General features: G+C 39.4%; 1 protein-coding gene across 4 annotated transcripts in view; it reads left to right on the plus strand.

Annotated features, from left to right (window-relative positions):
• Nucleotides 1-27,383, plus strand: part of flnbl (filamin B, like) — a 153,758-nt gene that overhangs the window by 58,793 nt on the left and 67,582 nt on the right. For all 4 annotated transcript variants that reach the window (XM_067998799.1, XM_067998800.1, XM_067998801.1 and 1 more), the window contains exons 3-12: nt 14,898-15,146; nt 16,161-16,258; nt 20,042-20,189; nt 20,404-20,522; nt 21,815-21,892; nt 22,455-22,617; nt 23,180-23,377; nt 23,971-24,108; nt 25,826-25,958; nt 26,814-26,950. In XM_067998799.1, coding sequence (XP_067854900.1) covers nt 14,898-15,146; nt 16,161-16,258; nt 20,042-20,189; nt 20,404-20,522; nt 21,815-21,892; nt 22,455-22,617; nt 23,180-23,377; nt 23,971-24,108; nt 25,826-25,958; nt 26,814-26,950 — 1,461 coding nt within the window. The remainder of the gene's footprint in view (nt 1-14,897; nt 15,147-16,160; nt 16,259-20,041; nt 20,190-20,403; nt 20,523-21,814; nt 21,893-22,454; nt 22,618-23,179; nt 23,378-23,970; nt 24,109-25,825; nt 25,959-26,813; nt 26,951-27,383) is intronic.

Raw genomic sequence — 27,383 nt, forward strand, 5'->3', positions numbered from 1 at the left:
AATTTTCACTAGGGCTATACCAAAAATCATTACTTCATCCATTCAAACTAATTGTTTATGCCTTGAATGTAAACATGTTGCCTAGCATCTGGATTTGAAGTGAAAAATCACAAAGCTACTATTACTTTGTGCCCCTTGCAGTTAAGGAGTGTTCGATCATAGTATGGGGCATAATTGGTTCAAGATTTTTTTAGAACGTGTTTATATTGTTCCGAAATGGAAACCCTTGGCTCAAGCTCCAGGATTTTTCCATCTTGCCACGATCGCTCCCAAATAATATTACTTTTGGTTCTATAGTAATTGAAGTGGTATAATATATGATCTTATTTACAAGGCATGTTACTGAACCACAACTTGGTAATGAATATTAAAGGTATTTTAAAGAAAAGTTGTACTTTTAGTCTTGGTTGTGAGGAAAAAAACTGATGGGGCTCAGTTCACACATGAATAGAATTCTCCTGTCACATTTTCCATCCTACACTGATTGTTCCATAGGCTTTTACTTCCACTAGTGAATGGAGCAAAGTGTAACTGAGGCAGGTACACTAGCAAGACTCAAATGTTGAGCACAGGTCAATGGTTTTTAAACTGACACCGTTCAATTTTTTTTTTAAAAAAGGAAACCAGTGACTCGAACTTTGCTGTTCCAGATAGCACATAGCCAGTATTGTTTGAATCCAGTGCTCTGAACAACATTAAAGCTTCAATTTACAGTTTGGACATGCTGAATTGTTTTATTAGTGATTTTCTGCACACTGGGAAAAGACTAGTTTCCAATGGAAATGTCAGAACAGAAAATACAGTGGAACACCTACAAGGTGACTACATTGGGCTGGATTTTTCTGAGCCGTGAATGGCACTTGCCATAGACTTTCCATGGGCTTTTGCACGGCAAGTTGCTCCTCCATGGGGCCCTCAATCAACATGGTGCCCTCTCCCAGGGTTCTGTAAACAGCAAGCAGCTGTGTATTCCCATAGCCAATCAAATTGCTGCATGTTAAAAGCAGCAGTGTCAGAACCATGAAGTGTAAGATAGAATAGTGAATTCTATGTCAAATCAGGTACAGAAAGCAAAAGACAGTAAGAAATATTGAAGTAAGATAAAATTATTTAAGTCCCACAATTAAAATCTGAAGGAATGAGACTTCACACTTGTAGAAGTTAATTCAGTGCCAGAGGGGTGGTTTGGCAGTCATTATGATTTACCACTCCGTTAAGTGTGCTTGACTTGAAATGAAATCATGTATGTTTTTGGTGAGATTAGCTCGCATCCATCAGGTCAGTGCAGGAACTTTACTCTATTCCATTCATTTGAATAGCCAGCCAGCAAGATGTCATTCTCGCAGAGTTTATGGAGGAGGGTCGCATCTACAGCAGCTTCTAGATGTTCATGTTTGTGCACGTGCAGTCACCAGAAGTTGCTGTGCCAGATGCACAGAAATAATGGTTAGCCCTGAATGGAGTAGATTTTAATAGATGCTAAATAGTGTGGATGAGCAGTCATCTCTGGTTCATAAACTTAATTTTCTGGAAGTGCAGCTAGATAGACACTAAAAACCAACAGCATTTTGTGTTCTACCAATAGGGGCATAGGGTACAAGAGTATTGTAATCTGTACAAGGCATTAGTTATGCCAGTTTTGGGCACCCTTTCATAGGATATGTGCTCTATAGATTTAATGTAGAATTCAGAGTGCTAGGAATGGAGAAAGTCCAGTTATGGTAGACTAGGGATGCTTGGCTTATTTCTATTGGAGGAGGTGGAGATTTAAATGTTTTTAAACAAGTTTTGCAAGACTGTCTTTTTCTCCTAGGGAGTTGGTCACAAGAGATTGTCAATGTAAGTCACTGAAGAGAGGTTAGAAATTTGAAGTATCAAATCCTTTGCTTCAGATATTTATGCAGCAATAATCTCTGTCTCAACTATTCCTTATGGCAGAGATGCAGGGCAGTAGGACTCACTTTTCAGATTGCTCCTAGCAAAGAACTGACATGGACTGAATGGTGGCCTCCTGTGGTGTAGATTTTATAGTTAGTGCTCAAGTTCACAAGTCTGCCCTTTTTTTGTTTACTTGGAAAGTTGAAATTAGGTAGGAAGGTTTTGCATTTACTCCGTCAGATTAAATAAGTGCTCTCCTGGTCTGTCACTGGCACTGTGTAAATGTGCTCTCAATGTCAGAATGGTATAGCCTATTGTGATATTTGCATAACTAGATTCTTTTTTTAAAAAACTATTGCTATCAGCAAGCCTGTACTATATTCTGATGGCTTGTAGACCAGCACTAGGGAAAGAATATCCATCATGAGCACCAGATGGATACTTAACCCTTCACCGTATCTTTTTGTCCAGGAATTGTCTGGGGGTTTACCACCCAGTTTATGCCTGGGAGTTAACTATGCCTAAGTTTGATTTCCTCATCTACATGCCATCCTTTTGCAATGACATCTGCTGACATTGGGTCAACCTCCATATGTATGCTGAGGACACCCAGTTCTACTCCATCCGCCACCCCCCGCCCCCAGGCTTCTGTTAGACTGCTTGTCCAACGTGCACTCTTGGATGATCTGCAATTTCCTCCAGCTAAACATACAGAAGACCAAAGCATTATCTTTGGCCCCTGCCATAAATGCCATATCCTTGCCACAGATTCAGTCCTCCTTCCCAGCTGCTATCTTGGGCTGAATCAGACTGTTTGCACCCACTGTCTTATTTGGCCCCAAGCTGAGTTTCAAACCCCATATTCTCTAACACAGACTGCCTACTGCCACATCAGTATCATCTGTTCCCACCCCTACTTCTGCCTATCTGCTGCTGTAATTTTCTTCCATTGCTTTGTCACCTCCATACTTGACTATTCCCATACTCTTGTGATGGTGTTCCTGTTAGTATTAAGGAATTCTAAGATATTGTAAAGGAAGGAAATACTGTTGAAATTACCCTTGGTGAGTTGCAACAGTGATGAAGGGGGTGGATATTGAGCCCAAATGGCAGGGAAATGATTAAGCAAACTATTCTCTTGAATGATGTCCAGTGTCTTGAATGTCATTGCAGGCTGTACCTGTCCAGACAAATGGTAAGTATTCCATTGTACCATACAGATGCATTACCTGGCACTTGAGGCTAAACCTTTAAGTTATACAGGTTCTGCTGTAGGCTGGCATTGAGGGGGGCCTGTGCACTTAGAACATTTGGGACCCTCCACGTATATCCTGCAATGCACCCCTCCCAGCAGAGAACTGCTTCCTGGTCCCAATTTTGGGGAATATGCAAGTTGTCAACTTTGAGTAGTTCAAGGTTTGATTTATCGTCTGATCAGTGGGACTCAATTGCTCAGCATCAGTTGATTTGAACCGTACACAAGTTTTTTTTTGGTCACAACTAAATTGATTTAATCAGTTGGGAGGAAGAAATTGCTTTATTCAGGAGTGATGTGATCAAGGCTATTGGTTTGAGATTTGGCTTGTACTGAACAAAAGCTGGAGATACTTGAAGTCTGAGACAAAAACAGAATGCTAGAAATGGTGAGTCAAGCAGCACCTATGGAGCAAACTGAGGAGTTCACATTTTGGGTGTGGGAAAGGGTCCACACTTGAAATCAACTCTCCTATTTCCACAGATGCTGCCTGTGCTTCCAGCATTTTCTGTTTTTGTTCCAGTAGTGTTTACCATATGTAGTGATCTATCTGCACATAGCATGAAAAGCTGAGCCAAAGTTTGAACTTTGGAACACAGTGCAAACAATGGCAGGATGTCTAGTTGTTAACTACAGACTGATGCACAAGTGAGGCTCTATTCTAATTTAGTCATAGGACTGATTAGTGTTCTCAATCAGTTTCCCCTTCTCGCATTTTTTTTTTGTCCTCCACCACCACCCCCCAAAAAAAACTACAAATGAGGCTTATTGACTGTTAATGTTTACAAAACTGTTGAATTGCAACCTGTCTTAATTGTTTTTTGAAAGGCCACTTGTGCAATTTAAAACCACAACCTTAGTAACCTGGTACCTCAAGTCAAATCTGCTTCTGACTGGAATTCTACTCCTCCAATATGTTCACAATTGAACTAAAGAAAATGACTGTTAGGTTTTGGCATTAGAATCATGAAGGTTACAGCACAGAAGGAGGCCATCGAATCAATGCCAGCTGTTTGCAAGAGCAATCCAGCTATCCCTGTAGCCCTGCAAGTTTTTTTTACTCAGTTATACAGCACGGATAGAGGCCCTTCGGCCCATCGTGTTACCTTTGGTTCTTTTGCCAATCAGCTTAGGTCAAGAACCAGAGGACATAGATTTTTCTGCCAACACAATTTCCCCCTCTTCTGTCTAGACCCTTTTGTTTTGAATACCTCTATCAAATCGCTCCTCAACCATCTGTTCCAAGGAGAACAACCCCCACTTCAGTCTATCGACATAGCTAAATTTCCTCATCCCTGGAATCATTCTAGTAAATCTCTTTTCTGCATCTTCTCCTAAGGCCTTCAGTGCCCAGAACTGGACAATACTCCAGTTGTGACTGAACCAGTGTTTTATGAAGGTTCATCATGATTGCCTTGTTTTTGTACTCTAAGCATCTATTTATGGAGCCCAGGATCCCGTATGCTTTTTAGCCAATTTCTCAACCAGTCCTGCCACTTTCAATGACTTGTGCACATATACTGCCCCCCCCCCCCCCCGATCTCTATTCCTGTACCCCTTTTTAGAATTGTGCCTCTAGTTTATATTGCCTCTCCTTGTTCTTCCTGCCAAAATGTATCTCAGATGTTGGCTCAAACCTATTTGGGGAGGGGAAAGCAATGTACCTGGCAACTTTGAACTATATAACCATTAACTTCGCTTTTCTGTAGATGTACCTATAGACTAGTTAAACACCATTCAGTTAGTCTACCACTGTTCAATTGGCACAGTTAATAAGCTTTGTAAAAGCTGTAACCAGACTCTTAAGCATTGAGGCTTTTTTTAAAAAAACAGATGTTGCATGGCCCGATTGCTAAGATTCTAAAGATTTGTAGGATGTGACAAAACCAATTTGGTGGAATGCTTGTACCATTCTGAACTTCTAATTGTCTGCAGCTGGGTCAGTAATTAAAATTGATCAAAGCACTCCAGGTACTATAAACAGCCTTCATTAATAATGACAGACTGAGTTCATTCTAGTGGAATTGGTGATGTATCCTGTCCAATTAATGCCCAGTCTAATTTATGTAGTTGAACCTGCAAGTAGATCCATTATTGGAAATTTTGTGCACTTGTATTAAATCTGGAGGGTAAACTTAATTAACATTTTTGTTTACTAGAGTTTGCTTCATATTCCACTGTAGCTACATACTCTTAAGAGCATTCTTGAACTGCTGGGACAATTAGTTTTTAAAGGAATGTTAGTGCCCCATATGTCCCTAAAGACATCCCTTGCACAGATGAAAAACAATTTATCATTGGACTCAAATGGTCCAATTCTGCATTTCTGAAATTCTTGTGCTTAGCATGTGAAAAAATTGCATATTTTTAAAGTCTAGATACCATAGAAATGGTACAAAAGATTGGCACATATTGCAACAACATTTGATTACTTTGGGCTTGCATTAAGGCATTTGTGAAGTTTAGGATGTAGCATGTAATTTAGCTGAATGTTTACCTGTTTAAATATCTTCAGATTTGAGAAATGGGGAAAGTAAGAGACTGCATGCTGCTCAGCTGTTGCATAAGATTCCATATTCACTTGAGTGGAAAAGCTGCATTAAATAGGATCATTGTTTTAACATTAAGTTTATAGTTCCATTCTACTGTATTTTTCACTTGCACTAAGTTGGGCAGTATTTGCTAAACATTTTGGTATGCAAAGGAAAACATGGCAGATGTGCAGTGAAGTACTGGAATGCTTGGTACATCAGGACTTGTGTTCTTCCACAAATCTGTTTGTAGAAATATTAAATTTCATGGCTGGCTGAACAGAAACTTAAGCTTTTAAACTAGCTAACAGTTTAGTCTGGTCTATGATCTCCATGTTCTTACTGAAAAGCTCCCATTTAAAGTTTCTTTAGAAACCCTAATAGTGCTTGTCTGTTATGGTGTCATACTGACTCTCTTGCTATCGACTTGATGTCTTTTGCTATTGTGAACTATGTCCATGATCTTGCCTACTCCTGACTATTTTCAATGTGGGTGGGGGGATTGTTTTGTGGAGCAAGTCTACCTAATTTTTGGTTATGAAGGGTTTCTCTAGAAACTTGTCACTTCATCCTTTTTCACTATCATGAAACTATGGGGTTTCTAACCCTTCATGATTTGCTTCCTTGAAATCCATTTAGACTTCACCTGATCCCTTTTTAAAAAAAAAGTGGGTCACAATGGACGTGACTAAGATAAAAGCGACTAGTCATTAGTTTTTCTTGAAGGTTGCTGTCACTACCTCCAATTATTCCCCATTCTTTCCAGTCTTTTTTTTAAAAAAAACTAAGTAGAGCTTTTTTTTGGGAATGACCCTGGCTGCAATGAATTATGTTGTGATGCTAATTCCATTGAATTTCAAAATTATAGAAGTTTGACATCTTTCTGTCCTGATGCAATTACATCAAATTAAGAATTCATGGTAAAATGTTTTTCAAAGCTAATTTGGTTTAATTACTCCCAAGTTAAATATGAAATGTCTCCTTTGTTCTCCAGCAGTCAGGAAGAAAATGCTGTGTGGAAATTGCAGCAGAGTGGTTCTTGGAGTTGGGACTTAATTTGCTAAGCATAGTGATGCACTTGAGACCCGGTCTGAAGAAAACATTTACAGGTTTTATGCATGGTACATAAAACTAGAGTCCATTGTACAGTTCATATCCCCATAAATTTAATTTTAAATCCAAGTATCTAGTTGTGAAGTTTTAAACTGGGTTATATGAAATTGTGAAGTTTCTAGCTTTTAATCTAAAGTCAGCATCAGGCTGTATTCTGAATTTACTGTACTTGTGTACTATTAAATTCTATGTATAATAAGAACATAAGAAGAAATAGGAGCAGGAGTAGGCCAATTGGCCCCTTGAGCCTGCTCCACCATTCAATAAGATCATGGCTGATCTGATCCTAACCTCAAATCTAAATTCATATCCAATTTCCTACCTGCTCCCTGTAACCCCTAATTCCCTTACATTATAGTCACCAGGCTTTTACAGCACCTCCCAAACCACCACCTGGAAGGACAAGGGCAGCAGGTGCATGGGATCACATCATCTCCAACCTGGCTTGGATCTATATTGGCTTTCCTTAGCACCTGGATCAAAATTGTGGAACTCCCTATCTAACAGCATTGTGGGAGCACCTTCAGTATATGGCCTGCAGCAGATTGAGAAGGCCCACCTCTTCCAAGTCAATGAGGGATGGGCAATAAATGTTGATATTGCCCATATCCTGAAAATATACAACTTTTTAAATTAGTGAAATTAATTTCCTTGATGTGGGGGTTTTGTAAAAAAAAAATTGTCTTCTAAACTTTAGAACCTGATGGAGCTTGTCCCCAACAAAAATTAACCTTTTTGGGGCTGACATAGTATGATCAACTTGCATTTGTCTATTGCCTTAACGTAGTGAAACGTGCCAAGGCACTTCACGAATGATTAATTTTTACTAAACGTGAGAGTATGTTGCCAAAAAATAATTGGGTCACCAAAAACAGACTGTGTATTTTGTGGATGTATATCAAGATTTAATCCAGTACTGACATGCCTCTTTTGTTGGGAAGTTGAGTTAGAAGGCATTGAGAAGTAAACCATTATCTTCAAGTTAAACAAGTTATAAAGTAAGTTTTCCAACCACTTTAGGAATAGGTATCACTACTTTTTGTTGCATATCAGGAGGTGCAGTGCAAATTAGCAGATACAACATTTACCCAACATCAGCTGTTTTTTAAACTGATAGCTTTATGTACCAGATCTTGGAAAAACTAATGATTACTGAAAGCTAAGCAAATACCAGATGTCTCTGGAGAATTTGTCCCATTCTAAACCAGCCACTGGCTTTGAAGAAGCAATATCTTGAAAGACTTGTGGCTTGGTGCATCCAGACTTCCAAAGGCATTTGACAAAGTCCCTTGTGAAAGCAGTGGGGTTTGTTGTAGAATTTGGGAATGGCCTAAGATTGGCTTAACAGTAGAAAGCAGGGATGCTTAAGGGATATTTGAGTGGAAGATGCATGAGTGGGGATTTTCTACAAATTGGTGTTCAACACTTGCTTTTAATTACAGTAAATGCAAATTGGTCACATTGTAGATGCCAAACCGGAGGGGCAGTTGAGAGCTTGGCAATTAGAAAATATTTAAGTGGATATAACTGGTGAATACATGAAATGGACTTCGAGGTAGGGTAGTAGAAGTGAAAATTTCAGTCACTTAAGAAAAAATTGGATGCTTTGATTTGGTGCATGTTGAAGAAACTGTGGGGTCTTTCTGGAAGCATGAGTTAAGATGGGCCTGCCTCTGCATTTTGTCTTATGGCTGTATAAAGATCAAACCTTATTTGTATAGCGCAAACATTAAGCTACATTTGGGATTGTTCTGTTTTGGGCACTGGGCACCCTACCACCAAAAGGATGAGTTGAGGATTTCTGAACCTGGGATTGTATGTTTATGAAGAGAATATAGTTCAACTTTGAGGAAAGGTTGGGAGGAAGCCATCACTCAGACTTTTGAGGTAGAGTGGTTTATGCTCAATTGATTTGACTCCTTTTTTAAAAGAGATGGTCATAAACATCTAGGAATGGAGTTACAGGGTGATGTAAAGACATGTCAAATACCCCATGGAGTAAAGTTGTCTGTGCTGCTTTTAGGAAGGAAACATATTGGGCAATAGGTAGTAACTGACCAGGGATCCATCTGAGATTTGAGCACATAATCTAGGCTTCAGAGGGAATGCTGCACTGCTGGAGGTGCTGGCTTTCAGAAGAGGCATTAAACTAAGGCTCTATCTGGGTTTTTTATTCATTCATGGGATGTGGGCCTTGCTAATGAGGCCAGCATTTATTGCCCATCCCTAATTGCCCTTCAGGTGGTGGTGAACTACTGCAGTCTGTGTGGCAAAGGTTCTCCCACAGTGCTGTTGGGAAGGGAGTTCCAGGATTTTGATCCAGCGACTATGAAGGAACGGCTATATATTTCCAAGTTGGGGTAGTGACTTGGAGGGGAACGTGTAGGTGGTCCCATGTGCCTGCTGCTCTTGTCCTTCTAGGTGGCAGAGGTCGCGGGTTTGGGAGGTGCTGTCGAAGAAGCCTTGGCGAGTTGCTGCAGTGCATCCTGTGGATGGTACACACTGCAGCCACAGTATGCCGGTGGTGAAGGGAGTGAATGTTTAGGGTGGTGGATGGGGTGCCAATCAAGCGGGCTGCTTTGTCCTGGATGGTGTCGAGCTTCGAGTGTTGTTGGAGCTGCACTCATCCATGCAAGTGGAGAGTATTCCATCACACTCCTGACTTGTGCCTTGTAGATGGTGGAAAGGCTTTGGGGAGTCGGGAGGTGAGTCACTTGCTGCAGAATACCCAGCCTCCGACACGGTATCTCAAATTATCCCATGGCACAATTTGGAAGGGAAATTCTACCTGGTGTCCTGGCCAATATTTATCCCTCAACCACCATCACCTGAAGAGAGATTATCTGGTCACTATTTCACTTAGTGGAACCTTGTTGCAAATTGGTTGCTGCATTTCCTACATTACAAGTGATTGACCTTCAAAAGTACTTCAATGGCTGTCAAGTGCTTTTGGACATTGTGAATTTTTTTAATACAAAACCTGTGATTTGAAATAAGTGGAGTTGATGAGTTAGATTTATGGCCCAGGGACAACTGGCTTGATGGGATAGGTAGCCTTTTACTTCAAAATTGATGCTTCTTTAACTTGTCATTCACAGATTTGCTTTTACAGTAAAATGGCATCCTGTTGTATTTGCTAATCAGTTGATGGAGATTTCTTTTCACCATCTTCTATCCAACATGGATTGAGTTTGGTTGTTAAATGCCTTGCATGATCTATAGAAGTGATTTTGGACTTGTTCTTGGCAAATGTGTGGTTTAAGATTAGTGTCTGGTACTTGGAAGGCATCAATGAAGCTTTCTGCTAAAATGACAGTGCTTTTTTTAAACTGAATATTCTACATTAAAATGTTAATTGGTGCATGACCTAACTGGCTTCAGTTAAGTTTCATTGCATTAAGTTAGGAACCGAAGCTTCAGAAGTAGAACAGGTTAACATGAAGGCTGTGCCCATTTGTAGTTAAGCCTTACTGGGCTGGGTGTGCACCAACTCTAGTGCTTTTTGTTTGCAGTTAAAAATAAAACCAAGCCCATCCTGTTTTTTAAGTGGGATCAGATTTGATTTTTAACTGTACTTGTTTTAGGCCTAACAGCTGGGTTTGTAAGTGGCCTCAGCCTGCATTAAGTGGCTGAATGCCAGAACAATTAATGACATTACATTTTAACTCCCAAAATGAGCATCTTCATCCTGGTGTTACTGTACTCCACAGATTTGGACATTTGGCACAACAAATTGTGCTCAGCAAGGACTTGACCAGATTAGTTCTCATGTATGCAGTGCATTTCTATTTCAGCATAGATTTACTGGGCACTTCATTGTTCAAGCTCTACAGGGATCTGGTGCAATAAGCACAGTTGCTGTTCAGTTGCCTTAACTTCTGCCAATCCTGCTCTGAAATAAGCTGCAGGATGTATGAAAGGCTTGGATAATTTGTGTCCCCCTCCCCAAACCCACCAACATTTTGACTGGATGAGGCTGGAGAGGTCTTGTGTGAAACCTAGCTTCCCCTGCCCTCCCTCCATAAACCACCAAACTCAAATGTTTTATGTTGAAACTTTACTATTCATCATGGGTTTGAACTTGATCATATCAGAATGTACCATTTTTGCCTATATTAAATTTTATTTTTCAAAAATAAATCCTTTTATTCAAATTCAGTTATGATCCAGCAGATCTCTTGATGTTGCTCATGAGTCAGATTTGCTGCTGTTCAGCCTTGATCTGGACATGAATGCAAGAGGTGAGGATAGCTGCGTTTGACATCACTGCAGCATTTGGGCAAGTAGGGAGCCCTAGCAAACTGCAATCTTCAATTGCTTAATCAATGGCCTTCCCTCTTTTGCAATAGTCAGGAGTGAAATGGTTTGTGTAGTGAGTGTTCAGCTCCATCCATAATTCTTCTAATGAAGCAGCCTATGCTACCCTAAGCAGAATTTGGATAACATCCAGGCTTGGGCTAATGAATGGCAGGTAATTACTATCTCTAACAAAAAGGCCCAGCAACTTTCCCAGATCTCTTAATGTCACTCAAGTCCCCCATTGTAAACATCCTTGGTCACTATATTGACCAGCAAATTAACACCATGGCTACAATAGTAGGACAGAGGCTGGAAAACTCCAACAAATTGACCCCATAATACCTCACCACTGTCTACAAACCAAGTCAGGAGTGATGAATGCTCACTGTTTGCAACTGCACCACTCCAAGCAATGACACAAAGCTCAACACTGTCCAGGACACAGCAGTTAGCTTGATGGCCATCCCCGCTACTGGACACCATGCCCTTCCTGTTGATCATTAGTATGCTTTGGTTATGGTATGTATGATCTACTGGGTGCACTGCAGCAACTTGTGAAGCTTGCATCAAACACCAACTCTGTGACCTCCACCATGAAGGACGAGTATTAATATCGTGGGAGTGCAATCACCTGTGTTCTCCAAATTGCCAACAATGTTATCTTGGACACACTGTTCCTTTTTGATGCTGGGTTTAAAAACCCTACAATTCCCTACCTAGCACAATTAACCCATGGAGTTGCAGTTCCAGGAGAAGGCCCACCGCAACTACCTCCGGGCCAGGCAACTAGGGTTATAAAGGGTATGGGTTTATCAGCATCACCCACATTGAGCAAACAAAAATTTAAAATGGGGAAAGTGGAGGTTTGTGCTGGGGTATGGAAGTAGAAGGGTGCAGATTGTAAGTGATTCGGATTGAAGTTCAATATCTCCTTGGTGGGTGCAGTAAATTTGTGTTGAAACTCTTACCTGCTACAGATGGGTTTTTTCCCTGTTTACACAAAACTTTCATGTAATCTAGGAGCACAGCTCTTCTATTGTGCACACTTTAGGATAATTTTTTTCTCAATGCAAGATCTGAAATGCTGGACTAAAATGTTGTTTTCCAACTCATGTCAGTGCTTGGTGTTAATAAAAGGATATGTTTAAATAAACATTGTTTTAACTGCAAGACTTTATTCAATCTCTTTCCAAACTTGAAATAACAGTAGTCCATTCAGAGGTTTCAAATTAGTCATTGTTTAAGTTGAGAAACAAAATAATGCAGCTGGTAACTAATTAGAATGATTACAAAATATAAAGATTAAATAATGCCAAATTTCAAGTTCGGTTTAATTTGTCACATCTTGTGACTTAACCCCCATTTATTGTCTTAAGGAAAGCTACATTAACTTCTGGCTTTATTGTTAGATGAATTCTTGTTGCCTTAAAGGGTTAATCAGACTGGCTTAAAGTGTGCTTATATACCAGTATTGATTTTGTCCTTGAATAGCTTTCAGCCTTTGTTAAACAGGGAAGTATGATTCTTAGATATTACAATTTAAGAGCTACAAATGGACAACTACTCAGCAATTCTAAGACGGTGAGCACTTTTTTGAACTGAGACTGATCCTTGTGTGTGTGATCAGATTTCAATATGAAGTAACCACCTGTTTAATTAAATTAATTGGAGCTATGCCATTGCATACTGGTTCCCAAGTTTGATTGTAATCATTGGGTGCATGGACCAGTTTGTCCTGCAAAAGGGAAAATGTTATCTTTTTTAATTAAGGCTTCTGTAGCATGTGGGGAATCAGCTGGTGCTGAATGGTACAGCACAAACGACTGACTGACTTTATATTTCGTTTGGTGGAGCAGCAATTATATGCAATGAGAAATTTTTGATATGAAATGGGGAGTTATACTGATTAGCCCAACAGAAAAATAACTCATTAGTAAGGAAATCAGCTTAACAACTGAACTTATTAAGTTGTATGTCCAATTAGTTTCTCCTTGTAAGGAGTTCTTGCCTTTTGATGGAACAATGTAATGAATTGTGATGTAGGACTAAGGAATTCAAAGGGTTTGATCAATCAGGATGGGAGTGGTCAATTATTTTCTATTGTTTGAAAGTGTCACAACCCATGAATTGCTTTTTGAAGTGCACTCACTTTTATAGGTAAATGCTGCATTTGCTTTTTAAATTATCCATGATTGCAGTCTTTAAATTCCTTTTTTAGGGAAAAGGGAACTTGTGCATAAGCAATTCAGTTAACAGGTTCTACATGCATGGAATTTGGTCTTTCACTACAAAATTTAGTGAATATTTGACTGTACACAGTGCTAAGCTGTCCAATTTAAGCCCTCTTGCAAGTGTAGTTTTCAATAAGTGTTTACTAGTGACAATTTGCCTAAGAGGAAACAGGCCAGTGTTCTTTCAGTGCAGGAGATTGAATAATTGACCATGCTGTGCTACTGTTAATGTTGCTAACAATATTGGGTGTGGTTCTGTAATGGTTAAATTACTGGACTAGTAATTCAGAGGACCAGACAATGAATTCAGTTTTTTAAAGAAATTTGGTATTGGTTAAAAATGACAAAGCTGTCAGCATTAATAAAAATGCAACTGGCTCACTAATGTGTTTAGGAAAGGAAACAGGCTATGCTTACATGATCAGGTCTGTGACTCCAGCCCCACACCAAACATGTTTGACTCTTAACTGACCTCTAAATTGGTCTAACAAGCCACTCACTTGTATTAAACTGCAACAAGAGATACGCAATAAATGGCAGCACTGACCACATCCTGAGGGTTTTTAAAATTCAGCCGTCTATCTAGTGTGTGTGTGTGGGGGGGAGAAAAATCACTTGCTTTAGAATCGATCTTCAAGCACATGGACATTCGACCCATCGTGCCTGTGCCAGCTCTTTGAAAGAGCTATCCAATTTAGTCCCACTCCCCAGCTCTTTCCCTGTAGCCCTGCAATTTTCTCCCTTCAAGTAATTACCATTTTTTTTGAAAGTCACTATTGAATCTGCTGCCACTACTTTTCAGGTAGTGCATTCTAGATCATAACTTGCTGTGTAAAATAAAACTTCATTATCCTTATCTTGCCTCTGGCTCTTTTGCTAGTTACCTTTTTAAATCTATACCCTCTGGTTTTGACAGTAAATAAGGAGAAACTGTTTCCTGCAGCAGAGGGGTCAGTAACCATTCATGATTTTGAATGCCTCTATTTCCCCTTAACCTGGCCTAGTGAACAATTCCAGCTTTTCTAGTGTCTCCACACAACTGAAGTCCCTCATCTCTTGTATAATTCTGGTACATCTCCCCTGCACTCCCTCTAAGGCCTCAACATCCTCCCTGAAGAGTGGTGCCCAGAATTGAACACAATACTCCAGCTGAGGCCTAACCAGTGATTTATAAAGCTTTAGCATAACATCCTTCTGTACTCTGCCTTTTTTTACAAAGCCAAGGATCCTGTATGCTCTTAACAGTCCTCTCAACTTGTCCTGCCACTTTTTTGAAGGTTTCTGTATGTAAATCCCCAGGTGTTCCTGCATCCCCCTTTAGAATTGTACCATTTTAGTTTATATTGCCTCTCCATCCTTCCAAAATGAATCACTCATACTGTGCGTTAAATTTCATCTGCTATTTAACTACCCATTTCGCTGGTCTGCATACTGCTGAAGTTTGCTATATCCTAACTGTTTACTACTTTTGAATTTCACATACTTCAATAGTTGTACCTTAATGAATGAAGGCACTTGTGTAGAAAATATACAAATTTGACTTCCTTTTTCTCCCCAAAGCTTAAGTGGTAATTTTTTTTTATTTTTCAGACAGCAAAGCGATTGTGGATGGGAATCTGAAACTCATTCTAGGACTCGTATGGACTTTGATTCTTCACTACTCTATTTCCATGCCAGTTTGGGATGATGAGGGAGCTGATGATGCCAAGAACCAGACACCCAAACAGAGACTATTGGGATGGATACAGAATAAATTGCCTGATTTGCCAATCACCAACTTTAGTCAAGACTGGAAAGATGGAAAAGCCTTGGGTGCTCTCGTTGATAGCTGTGCCCCTGGTGAGAACCATGTTGAGCCCTAGCAATGCTGTGCAGATTTGAATATTAGAACTTTCTTTAAGCACCCTTTTTTTCCCTTCATGTGAGTCAGCAATTGTGGATAGAAAGAACACATGACCTGTTCCTGAGCATTAGACATTCTCTTTTCAACTGACCCTGAAAAGATTCATAGAAACAACCTGACCTTTTTTCTTCCACCCATATGGAAAGGTTCTGGTGAACCTACCTACCCCCCCCCCCTGCCCAAATCAATGTAGCAAAATCAAAAACTGAGTGCAAGTGTGGATCCAGAGGTGTCAACAGTAATAACCTCTTCTGCCAGGTGCTCAAGATTTAAATCTAGTTTGTTCTACATGTGTGGATTTTGGGTCTCCTTGAATGATTTGCATACTGTGTACTTGGGAATGAAGGTCATGAAAAAGTAATGGGCTGATCAGTCTGTTTTCTAAATTGCTGCATCAAAAAGACAGCTCCCCACCACCTTAAGGACAACTGGGGATGGGCAATAAATACCAGTCTTGCTAGCAATACCCGTAATCCCAGAATCACTTATTAAAATCATAATGACAGTGTGGACATGCTTCACCTATGCACTGCACCAGCCCCTGGTCAGAAATACATTGGGCCAGTCCTCAGCTTCGATTTATGTACCTGCTATATTAGTTTTGGCATGTACAAGACCATTACCATGGGTATAGATCACTTATTGGGCTACTTTTTTTATTAAGTTGAAGAGGTGAAAGATGATTTCCAATGAGATTCTTTGGCAAGTCCAAGGGATATGCTGTCAAGATTGTTAGCTTGCCCACCATTTTGTAGAGTTCATTACAAGGTTATTTTCAAATAATGCACTGTCCCCCTCATAGTGCTAATTTGTAGATTATGGAATTGCCATGTTATATACTGAAGTGAACTGGTGTAATGTTCATCCTAGTAGATGGCTGTGTACCTGGGAGGGGTAGTATCATTGCTCATAAGTAACTTTAAAAAAAAATAAAGCATTGTTCTCTTCAGGTTTATGTCCTGACTGGGAGATCTGGGACTCTGCCAAACCAGTGGATAATGCACGTGAAGCTATGCAACAAGCGGATGATTGGCTTGGAGTACCACAGGTAAAAAGTAAACTGTAACTCATTGGGTAAATATGATAGTCTGAGAGTATATGCAATAATTGAGGGTTGTATTATAAATTTATACAACTGCAATTTTCCAATTGTTAGAGAAGTGAAATGGGGGAAGGTTTCTTATCAAACTTAAGCTTGTGCAACCAGATCATGGGTATTATATCTCTTTTCACAATGCTGTTTGACTTGAAACAATGGTGGGGTACTCCAGTAGCAAATATAAGTTTTTAGACACGTACCAGTATTCTCAAATTTAATTCACCTGAGGTTATGCAACAATTACTGAAATAAGGTGCAATAGTATTAAGGAATTAACTCGTGTTTTAATTCATGAAAGAATTATCCTGTGGTTCATTTGTCAACATGCCACTTATTTTCTTGGGTAAAGTGAAAATTAGGTTTGTTACTGTTCTTTGGTTTAGCCAGTACCATTTTAAAATTTCTTTGGTCCTTGACAAAGTTGCAGCTTAGCTCAATGGAATGCAGTTCTGGTTGCTTCATTGTAAAGAGGGTGCTTGCATGTTAAAGCTATTTGTACAATAATTTTGAATGTGGGCTAACATGTACATTTTCATTGGTCTAGTTCTAGCAATGATATTGAACAAATGGATCAAGTGCTGGTATTTCAGCTACAAGCTAGTAACATTTATTCAAACCAGTAAAAACTTTTGCACTTCTCAATACTGTAGTGCAGGTGTAATAATATTAACACTCCCAATGCTGCCATGATGGTTTTCATTGTGTTTACTGTGAACATTACTCGTGTTTATCTAAAGGCAGTACCAATACTTGTGTGCTGCTTTTCCATGTAAATCTTACCTGTGCTTAGAATCAAAGGTTCAGCACAAAAGGAGGCCATTTGGCCCATCAAGTTCATGCCAGCTCTATGCAAGAGCAATCCAGCTCGTCCCACTTCCCCACTCTATCCCGTAGCCCTGCAATTTTTTTTCCTTTTCAAGTACTTGGCCAGTTTGCTTTTTGAAGGCCATGATTGAGTCTGCCTCCACCACCATCAGGCAGTGCTTTTTAGAAAAAAAGTCTCTTTATTTTCATTTTTCAATGAATGGGTGAGATTATACAGTGACTCTACTGCAATTCCTGACACTTTATTTTTTTTGACTAAAAGGCAAGATGGGTTAAGTGCTTTTACTAGTGTCTGCATAAAGCTCTAACTTCAAGTGGCTAATTGCGCTGAGTGAACACTTGGCTTAACAAGAAATTGTGCAGGACAAGTCAGTGCATTTTTCGTTATCCTGAAAGTGTAGACTGATGTAGTCTCGTAATTTTGTCTTTCCTAAAGTGAATCCAACCTATCGAGAGAATTCAGCTTTTGGCAATGTTATCAAATGATTGTATTGTTAACTTTACTAATTGATTAACATTTTAGTGTGCTTTTTTAAAAAAAAAAGTAATCATGCAGCTGAAGGATAATAGGGGAGTGACATATGCAGTCAGCTTTAAATTGCGACCATTAGAAATTGGGCTTCCCCTACCCAATGCTTTACTTGGTCACAGCAAAGGTTTTTCTGCCATTAAGCAAGTGTTTATGATTAACTCTTGACCTCATAAGAATGCTTCATGAGCAGTATTTACTTTTTTTGCCACAGTGTGATGGGCTGTCTACTTCAAAAAGCAGAAACATCACACTATCAAACCTTTACATTCAGGGTAAAATTAATGTTTAACTTATTTTCAGATGTTAATCACAAAGCCAAAAACACACCATAGTACAGTACTTGGAGGATTCCAAAAAAATCAAGTTCAAAAATCCTTGCCAGATAATGTTTCATCGGCTCAGTTATGATCCTGGTAATAACTACGAGGACCTCCCATGTATCTCCTACTGGTCACTTTTGCTAAAAGGCAGTACAAGCAGGGAGCTGAAGACCATAGGACTACTATCGAGATATAATTCTGACTGACTTTTTGAAGTAGACTTGGGCTTCTTTAAAGAACAAAAGATCCTCTTTATTTCTACCAATCAAATACATAAGTTGTGGACAGCAGAAGGAATTTGCTCTTGACACCCAGTGACTCCTGACTGCTGCAATAGAACTGTTCTGAATGTTTGCCTCTGCTCAGCAGAGGCATGATTGACTGGCCACCTCCTGTGCTGTACCTACTATGATCAGATCCCATGGCACCATTGGAAGAGCAAGCATTCTCCCAATGTCCTGGCCAACATTCATCCCTCAACTACACTACTAAAACTGATCATTTATCTAATTAGTGTTTGCACAGTACAGCAAGGTCCCCACAAAGTGAATGATAATCTGAAAGTAATTCATGGTGAAGCACTTTGAATTGTCAAATAACCTGCAATTATAGTGCTTTTCATGTCCTGAAGATGTATTGGATTGACTGAACAGACTTTACTTGATCAGATTCTAATTACATCTGCTCCCACTCAATTTTTAGAAAAAATATTTTCTCCCCTCAAGAATACAACTACTCAAAGCCTAACTTTAAATTACATGGGATTATTTGAGGTGTGAAATGTTTCCTGTTTGAGGCAGGACTCAGCACTGCTCCTGTCATTGGAGGGACAATTGCAGCCAGTGAAGACATTGCATGTCATTGTACCACACCTGATTTGAAACTAACTTAAATGTTCATTGTCTTCAGCCCCTACCACAAACTCCATACCCTCACCACTGATTGCATCACTCTCCTTGGCCACTGTCTAGAGTTGAACTGGACTGTTTGCAGCTTGGCATCCTATGGCACTGAGCTTCTGACCCCATAATCCCCTCCATCACAAAGACTACCTACTTCCACCTCCTGACATTGCCTGACTAAGCCCATGTGCTGCTGAAACCGTCATCCATCTTTGTCACATCCAGACTCAATATTCCAATGCTGGCCTTCTGTTCTCCACCCTCTAAACTTTAGCTTATCCAAAACTCTGCCCTTATCCCTATTTCATACCAAGTCCTGCTCACCAATCACCCCTGTGCTTGCTGACCTACATTGGCTCCTGGACCATTACCTCAAATTTAAAATTCTCATCCTTGTGTTTAAATCCCTTCATGGCCTTGTCCCTCCTCCAGCCCTGTCCCCCTCCAAAGAATCTTGTTTCACCAGCTCTGGTTTCTTCAGGATCCACTTGCTAGCTGTGCTTCCAGCTTTCTAGGCTTGAAGTTCTGGAATTGCCTGCCTAAATATCTCCACCTACCTCTTTCACCAAGCTTTTTGATACCCCATCTAATATCTTCCTTTTTGGCTTGGTGTCTGATTTTATGCTTCTGTGAAGCACTTTGGGAAGTTTCCCCTCAACATTTTTTTGGTCTTTTAGTTCAGTATAATTAGTTTGTTCTAGATCAGGCCCCTATTACAATGTAGGATACCCCCCCCCCCCGCCCGCCCGCCCGCCCCAGTACTATTGACTAAGTATATTGTTTACCAAGCTGGTATGTTCCACTGGGCATTGGTGGCCATGGATTTCTTTTTCAAGCTTATTCAAAGTTGGTAGATTATGTTGACATCCTATAGAGGGTTAAGTGGTGGATTGATTAAATCATTAGAACAGCACTGAGGCTATGCCTGTGGAGGTAAGAAAATAGCCTTTTATTGGAAAGGAAATTTTTTAATACATATTGGGAGCTAATAGAAAGTACTTTAAACAAGACTTTCCTTTTTAAGTAAATATTGCTTGCAGTTGACACTGAAGGTTTGGAGCCTAGTCCAAATGTTAGTGGAATTGTGAACAATTATTTGATGAATTAAATCCTATTGTGTGTAATTTGTTCACTATTTTAATATCTCTTGCAGGTGATTGCCCCAGAGGAAATCATACACCAAAATGTAGATGAACAATCGGTGATGACTTACTTGTCGCAGTTCCCTAAGGCCAAACTTAAACCTGGAGCCCCCTTAAAACCCAAGTTGAATCCTAAGAAAGCAAGGGCTTATGGTCCAGGTGTGTGTGTATATATGTATTTAAGAGCTCAGACTAACTGAATTTGAAGCATCATGCTAGCTGTGTGTATCTCCAATTTGAACAGTGCAAACCCCTTTTCAGAAACTCTTTGAAATTGCCTGGACCAGTTCCCTGGTTTACACTGCTTTAAAATATTTCAAAAAACTGTACCTTTTTTATATCTAACTAAAATAAGTTAACTTTTTTTTTGTAGGAATTGAGCCTGTGGGTAATGTTGTGATGCGTCCTGCAAAGTTCACTGTTGAAACAATCAGTGCTGGGCAAGGTGAAGTGATGGTCTTTGTGGATGATCCAGAAGGTCAGAGAGAAGAGGTAATTCCTTTACTTTGACTTGTTAATTAAATTTTCATTGCATCTATTGGCAAAAAGTTGTGCAGGACTTATTTAAAATTATTAGGGAGTTAATTGTTGAACTGAAATCATATGTGTTAGTTGTAAACCAAAAATGGCTGTCCCACATTTGGGAATGTCACAGCTAGCAGCTTGAACTGTCAACACTCATGTTATCTATGGGCCCTTACATTTAAGTGAACATAGTACCAGGCTAATGACCATCTGAACATATGGTGTATACATTTCAGGATTATGAATGCAAAAAGGTTTTTCTCAAGATATAGGAAAAATCTGTAGTCAACAAAATAGAGTTCAATCTAAACCATCTAAGTTGAGAAGTTAGTGGTCAAAACGAAGTTCAAGGGGACAATTGCATATCAACTATTTTTGTTGAGCATTTTTTCTAGACCCCTAAACTTAAAAAATAAAGTTACCAGATATAAATGTATGCTAGTTACATATTTTAGCCCTTATAATTTAAGTTAATGCATTTACTCTTCACTGTCATTTATTGTAATATGATGTCTGCAGGCAATTGGAACAGAAGACTGCCAGATTTGGCATGTCAATCACTATGAAATATAAATTTTGATGAACAGCCACTTTTTTCATTGACTTTGGTACTGTTTGCAGTTTACTTAAACTGCCAATAGGGACAGTTCCACACTTTCAAATTTAAACCAAGACCTTGAGACTGGTCTGTACATAAGTAGTAATACTTTTGTTTGAGATAGAATACATGTACAGAGACTAACAATTTTGATGCATCATATTCCAGCATAATGCAAGGCTATTGCAATAACTGGTATCACTTCGCCCCTGAGTCAGAAGTTCATGGGTTTGGTTCCCAACTTGAAGTGTAGGCACATAATCTGGGCTGACGCTTCAGTGCACTAGTGAGGTGCCTTTTGGATAAGATGTTAAACTGAGACCGTCATGGCAACTTTCAAAGAGGGAGCTTTCCTCGTGTCCTGACCAATAGTTAGCCCTCAACCAACTAACTCCACCAAAAACAGATTATCTCATCATTTCTCATTGCTGTGTACCCATTGGCTGCTGTTTGTCATGCAAGGAAATGACAACACTTAAAGTAATTAATTTGGCTGTGAGGTGCTTTGGGATGTCCTTGGGCTTTGCAAAGTGCTATTGTATATAAATGCAATGTATCTCCCTCACTTGTAGGTCTGAAATGTATTCTTGTGAAATGAAGATCAGTGATAATATTTTAGGAAAGACATTGCAGAGGTTCTAATGTTCTTAATTCCTGCCAGGCAAAGGTGACCAACAACAATGACAAGAACAAGACTTATTCTGTGGTTTATGTGGCAAAGGTTGCAGGGCATCATAAGGTGAGAGTGTGCACACAAATGTTATTTTCATGTCATCAAGCCTTTGTTCTTGGTTTCTTTTGGAATGTGTTGGTGCAGAACACTATCTGCACCATCCGTGTTCTGAGGTATTAGTAAGCCGTTCTATTTGCATTGTGAATCCCACTCTGAAATGAATAACTAGGTCGCCATCTCCCTGTATAACCATCATTCTATCTTCCCCCTTGTCTGTGGAAGTGTCGGGGCACACCTTGTGTCTCCCTGTAGCAATATAGTTGTGATTATATAATATTGTCTAATAATGCAGGACATTGAGACTGCAGTGCTGTTCAGCACAGCAACACCTTGCATACCATAATCTTTTAGATTTCTTCAACAAAATTTATGGAGGTAGACTGCAATTTGGGGGGAGGAGGAGGAAACATGAGATTGTAGCTTACTGGAGACAAATGTACAGTATAAATGGTGATTTAAAAAATGTCACATTTGCTAGTTCAATTCCTTTTTGTATTAGTCACTGGAAACTTGTTTTTGTAATTGTGGATTGACAGCAGACATAATCTATATGAAATCATCTCTCCAGATTACAGTTTTATTTGCTGGGCAGCACATATCCAAAAGTCCTTTTGAAGTCAACATTGACAAGGCCCAAGGTGATGCCAGTAAAGTGACTGCTCGAGGACCTGGCTTGGAATCTACAGGAAACATTGCCAATAAGCCAACCTACTTTGATATTTATACAGCAGGTACACTTGGTTAAGAGAGCTCTTTTAAATTGCTGTTCAAAATACTGTGTTTGTATTGTCTGCAAATCCCATTTTACACTGAAGAATGTAGAGTAATTGCTCAAATATGGAAGAATCAATTCTTTATGAATTAATGTGGCCCATGATCTAGATTTTAGATTATTTCAGTTAACTTAAATTCTGAACTATGCAAAAATTAACTAAAATGTTGAACATGCTTTAATATTTCCATTTCCTGTTAAGATGCAGCTAGCTAGAAATTTTGGGGCAGATGTATTTGTGTGCTGAAACCAGGATTTGCAATGACTGCATAGCATTTTGAGTTGCAGTAAATATTTGGCATAGGTTTTTTTTTTTTTTTTATGGCTGTTCTTGCTTTGAGCTTTGATTTGCAGTTAAGATTTCAGCAACTACATGCTAAAGTACAATTCCAGCTATTTAATCTGAATCCCTGCTTGAGGCTTTTGAAAATAGCAGCTGATGGAATTTTGAAGTATATCAAGTTGTGGTGATCTACAGCTTGAAAGTTCATGAAGTATAATTGCTTTTTTTTTAAAAAAAGGTGCTGGAGTAGGCCATGTTGCAGTGGTGATAGTGGATCCTCAAGGTAGTAACAATACTGATTTAATGATTGAAGATAAGGGGAACAATAACTATCGGTGCAGCTACAGACCCGTGCAAGCAGGACACCACACAATCCGAATTGCATTTGCTGACTCGCCAATACCCAAGAGCCCATATTCTGTCAATATAGGTGAAGGTAGGTAACATACATGTGCTAACTTGTTTTGCTATAAGTATCCTTTGGCCAGGTAAACTGAGTTGGAGGCACACTTGCTAATTAAATTCTTCAGAAGGAAGTGAAAAATTAGTTTGGTTTAATTTCACTTGTGCTTTATTTTCCTACAAAGGGAAAGTCCTGTTTTTGTGGGTTAATCTGGAATGTATGTAAACTATAGTTGCTGAGCATATGATCACAAACTCAACTGTGGTTAAATTCAACACAGTAAATTTTCCAGTATAAATTGTTTCAAATATGCAAAGTTTTTTGCTTTGGTTTTCAGGTTTCATTCATTGCAGTGCCATAGGAAAAACACTTGGCTCAAATGAAATGCCAGTGGCATAACGGTGTTTTGGCATCCCTGTAATGCTAACTTGATTGACAATCTATTTGGTTTGGTATTAGCTTTACTAAACTGACTGAGCCCAGTCTTCAGCAAACCCACAGGTGCCATTTATCTCTTGGTAGTGTTCACTTTTTAGTTCTCCTATCTCTCTCTACCCCTCCACTGCTCCCAAAACTGACACTTTGGGTCATCAGATTAAATATAAATTTCAAATTTTTTGTTCCAGCTTGTAACCCCAATGCTTGTCGTGCTACTGGACGAGGCCTACAACCTAAAGGATTGAGAATTCGTCAAGTTGCAGACTTCAAAGTTGATACTAAAGGGGCTGGAAGTGGTGACTTGAATGTGATGGTGAAGGGACCAAGTAAGTTTTTGTATTTGGGCTTTACTAAGTCCCAATACTAGAATAGGTAAGAGTCCCAAATAAGTCATTTTCTTATCAACAAAACTCAGGAAAGCATTACCTGTTCTAGGCAATACTCAATTCTAGCAGTCCAGTAATTGAGTTTGTTGATGAGATTCAAGTTTGCTCCAGTCTAGGCTTCCTGCTGCAGCTTTCCACTTTTGAAACTTTGGAATAGCATTGAGTTTTCATGGGTTGCTGTTCTACACCCAGTCTGCAGGATGATTATTCTGCTAGATTTCCTTAGACTGTTAATGGGGATTGTACAGTGTTTGATCAAGTGACTTATCCAAATTCTGCCAGTTGAGCAAAGGAGCTGTGGGTGTAAAGTATGGTATTCAAAGACTCTGTTGCTATGCTTCTAAATTTTTTTAGAAATAAAAATTCCTTGATCATGATCATACAACTATCACTAATGTGACATTGGGCTGGATTTAACTGTCAAATAACGGTGAGGCTAACAGCACTCACCGTTATACACAAATTGGACCACAATTTCACACGAGTGAAGGTGCATGGTTAGATGTGAAAATCCAGAAGTTGCTGTCCAAGATGCACTGCTCCTCCTAAGCTGTGCAAAAATGGCATCTCTCTCCATCTAGCTCCCTATTCAAATACATTGAATGGCATGAAGTTCCTGTATTGACATCATAAGACTAAACTCCTCATCACAAAGTTAGGGCTTGTCCACTCCAGCCTAAGCACTTTTTTTATGGCGTTGTAAGTCTTAATTACTGTGAAACAACCTCTGGCACTGAAAATTAACTTTTACAGGTGTGGAGTTTCATTCCTTCAGCTTTTATTTGGAGATTTTAAAAAATTATTCTGCTCACTCCAATCTTGTCCTCTTTCCCTTTCTGTGCCTGATTTGACATTGAATTCTAACTTACATTTCCTGGTTCAAACTCTGCTGCTCATTAGCTATTCTTGATTTTGGTTAAGGAGAGACACAGGTCCTTGGTGTCATGCTGCTCAGAGCTGCTGCTGGCAGCAACTTGCCATCCCAAATCTCATGGAAAGTCTATGGGCAAGTGATAGTCAAACAAATGGGTGCCATTGGTTCACTCACAGCAAAATCTGACCCATAAATTGTATTCAGATTTTGTGGTTTTGCATGTGGTAACTGTCAGATTGGCACTAAATCTAAAAATTGCAGCATCTGATGGTAGTAAATCTACATGTAATAAATATTCTGTAAATGTACCAAAGAGGATGCTTATTCCTTAGCAAACACTCTGGATTTGGCAAATAAAAGAGCATCAAATTAATGTTTGTGGTCTTGCTTTCTGGATATTGGGTTGATAGTACATGCTCTGAAGAACATTTGGGCATCAAGTGGAATGTGCTACACTGATGGAGGAAAAATAGCAGATTGATGGGTTTTTAATTGGATTTTGTGAATTGTGCTGCCAGGCAACCATATGTAGTTACACATTGGACTGGAAAACAAAATGTTACCAGTCCCTTTTTTTAAATGGTGTAATTCAGTTAGTGATCTTTTTAATGTTCCCATGTGAACACATGAACAAAAAAGCAATAAACAACCTTGTCTGTATATTTAACTTGGTTTTCATCATGGCCATCTGGTAAGAGGGCTATGAAATGATTAATTATGTAGGTTAGTTCAAACTAATGTGTTTTCACAGTCTGAATTTTTGTTGATCTGTCTCCTTGACAGAAGGCTTGGAGCAGCCTGTGAAGCAACGGGACCTTCTGGATGGAGGGGATGCCTTGCCGTATGAGTACTATCCTGTCGCACCTGGGAAACACATTGTTACCATCACATGGGGTGGCCATAACATTCCCAGGAGGTGAGTGCAGAAAGCCTATGTTTCAGTGGATGGTTTCACAGCTGTTAAAACTCAGACCAATATGTTGGAGGATAACAAAACTGCACATTTTATTTCTAGTTCAAAACAGTGAGTTGTTTCTTCAGCAGTAACCCCAAAGTTGAGCTGTTTTAGTTTGAAATATTGCTTCCATGTCCAGTGAGATTGCAGAGTGTAGTCTGCTACTGGATCATTCTTTCCACCCTCCATTTCAATCTCCATTCCTTGATTGATACCAAACTTTTTTTTAAAAAGGCAAACTTTTGACCGCTCCATCAGGGGCTTGAAATGAAGCAGATTGCCTCTATTCACACCCCTCAACCCACCATTTGTAACTTTGTACATATCCTTACAGGCTAAACTATTGTGCACTCCATGTAACATATTTCACCTGTCCTCCCTCCCCCACTCCTCCCCCCCTCCCCCGCCCGCCCGCCCTGAATTAAACTAAAGCTGCAGCATATTGTAACATTTCTGTTCTAGTCATCCTTAAATGAACTGACTTTCAGTTGGTGTAACTAACTGAAGCAAAGTGTGAACAGCTGTAGAAATGTTAACTTCAGCCACTTTGGAACAAGTTACTTGTAGTTAAATGTAAAACAATTCCTATGAAACATTGTGGTTTTTCAATTGCCTGCCATGTTGGATGGTATATCTACAGGCATTGCATTTTAAATCTTGGTATTAAAAGAATTCTTAACTGTTAGTGTGGTGTGCTAAATGCAGCAAGAAAAAAATTCAAACCTAGACCCTTCAGTTTGCAGACATCTAGTCCAAATGACAAGAATTTTGTAATGGTTATTTCAGCTTCAACAGTAACATTTTCCCTTCCATTAGTCCTTTTGAAATTCAGATCGGACCTGAAGCAGGTCCTCAAAAAATCCGAGCTTGGGGACCAGGCCTTGAAGGAGGGGTTGTTGGCAAGTCAGCAGACTTTGTAGTAGAAACCATTGGAACAGATGTTGGTGTGTTGGGTAAGATTGCTTATGTTTTGCAAAATTGTTCTAAATAAAATATTGCAATCAACATTGAGTTTTTTTGGAGATTGGTGTCCCTGTACTGGAGTTAATGGGCTGATTTCTTTGTTAACCTGCTCCGGGAAGTCCACTACAGAATGATCAAGTTGCCTTGTGCCAGTTGTTATATCTTTAAGTGCAAACTTTTTTTTGTGTTTCAGCAAATAGACCTGCCACATAATGATTTTTTACAAGGCACGGTCATTCTGCTATGGTGATGTGCCTTCAATTAATGTTCTTTGATGTTCCACTTAACAAGCATCAATTGGAGTGAAATGGAAAAATAAAACTTGCTTCAGGGTGGCAGTGACTAAAATGAAAAGCTCATCTAAACAGTTGGCCCAAATATTTTTTGCAAAGTGCAAGGAAACTTCAAAATTTGAAAACTTTC

The sequence above is a fragment of the Heptranchias perlo genome, chromosome 17 (assembly GCF_035084215.1).
Source record: "Heptranchias perlo isolate sHepPer1 chromosome 17, sHepPer1.hap1, whole genome shotgun sequence".
In the NCBI taxonomy this organism is placed as follows: domain Eukaryota; kingdom Metazoa; phylum Chordata; class Chondrichthyes; order Hexanchiformes; family Hexanchidae; genus Heptranchias; species Heptranchias perlo.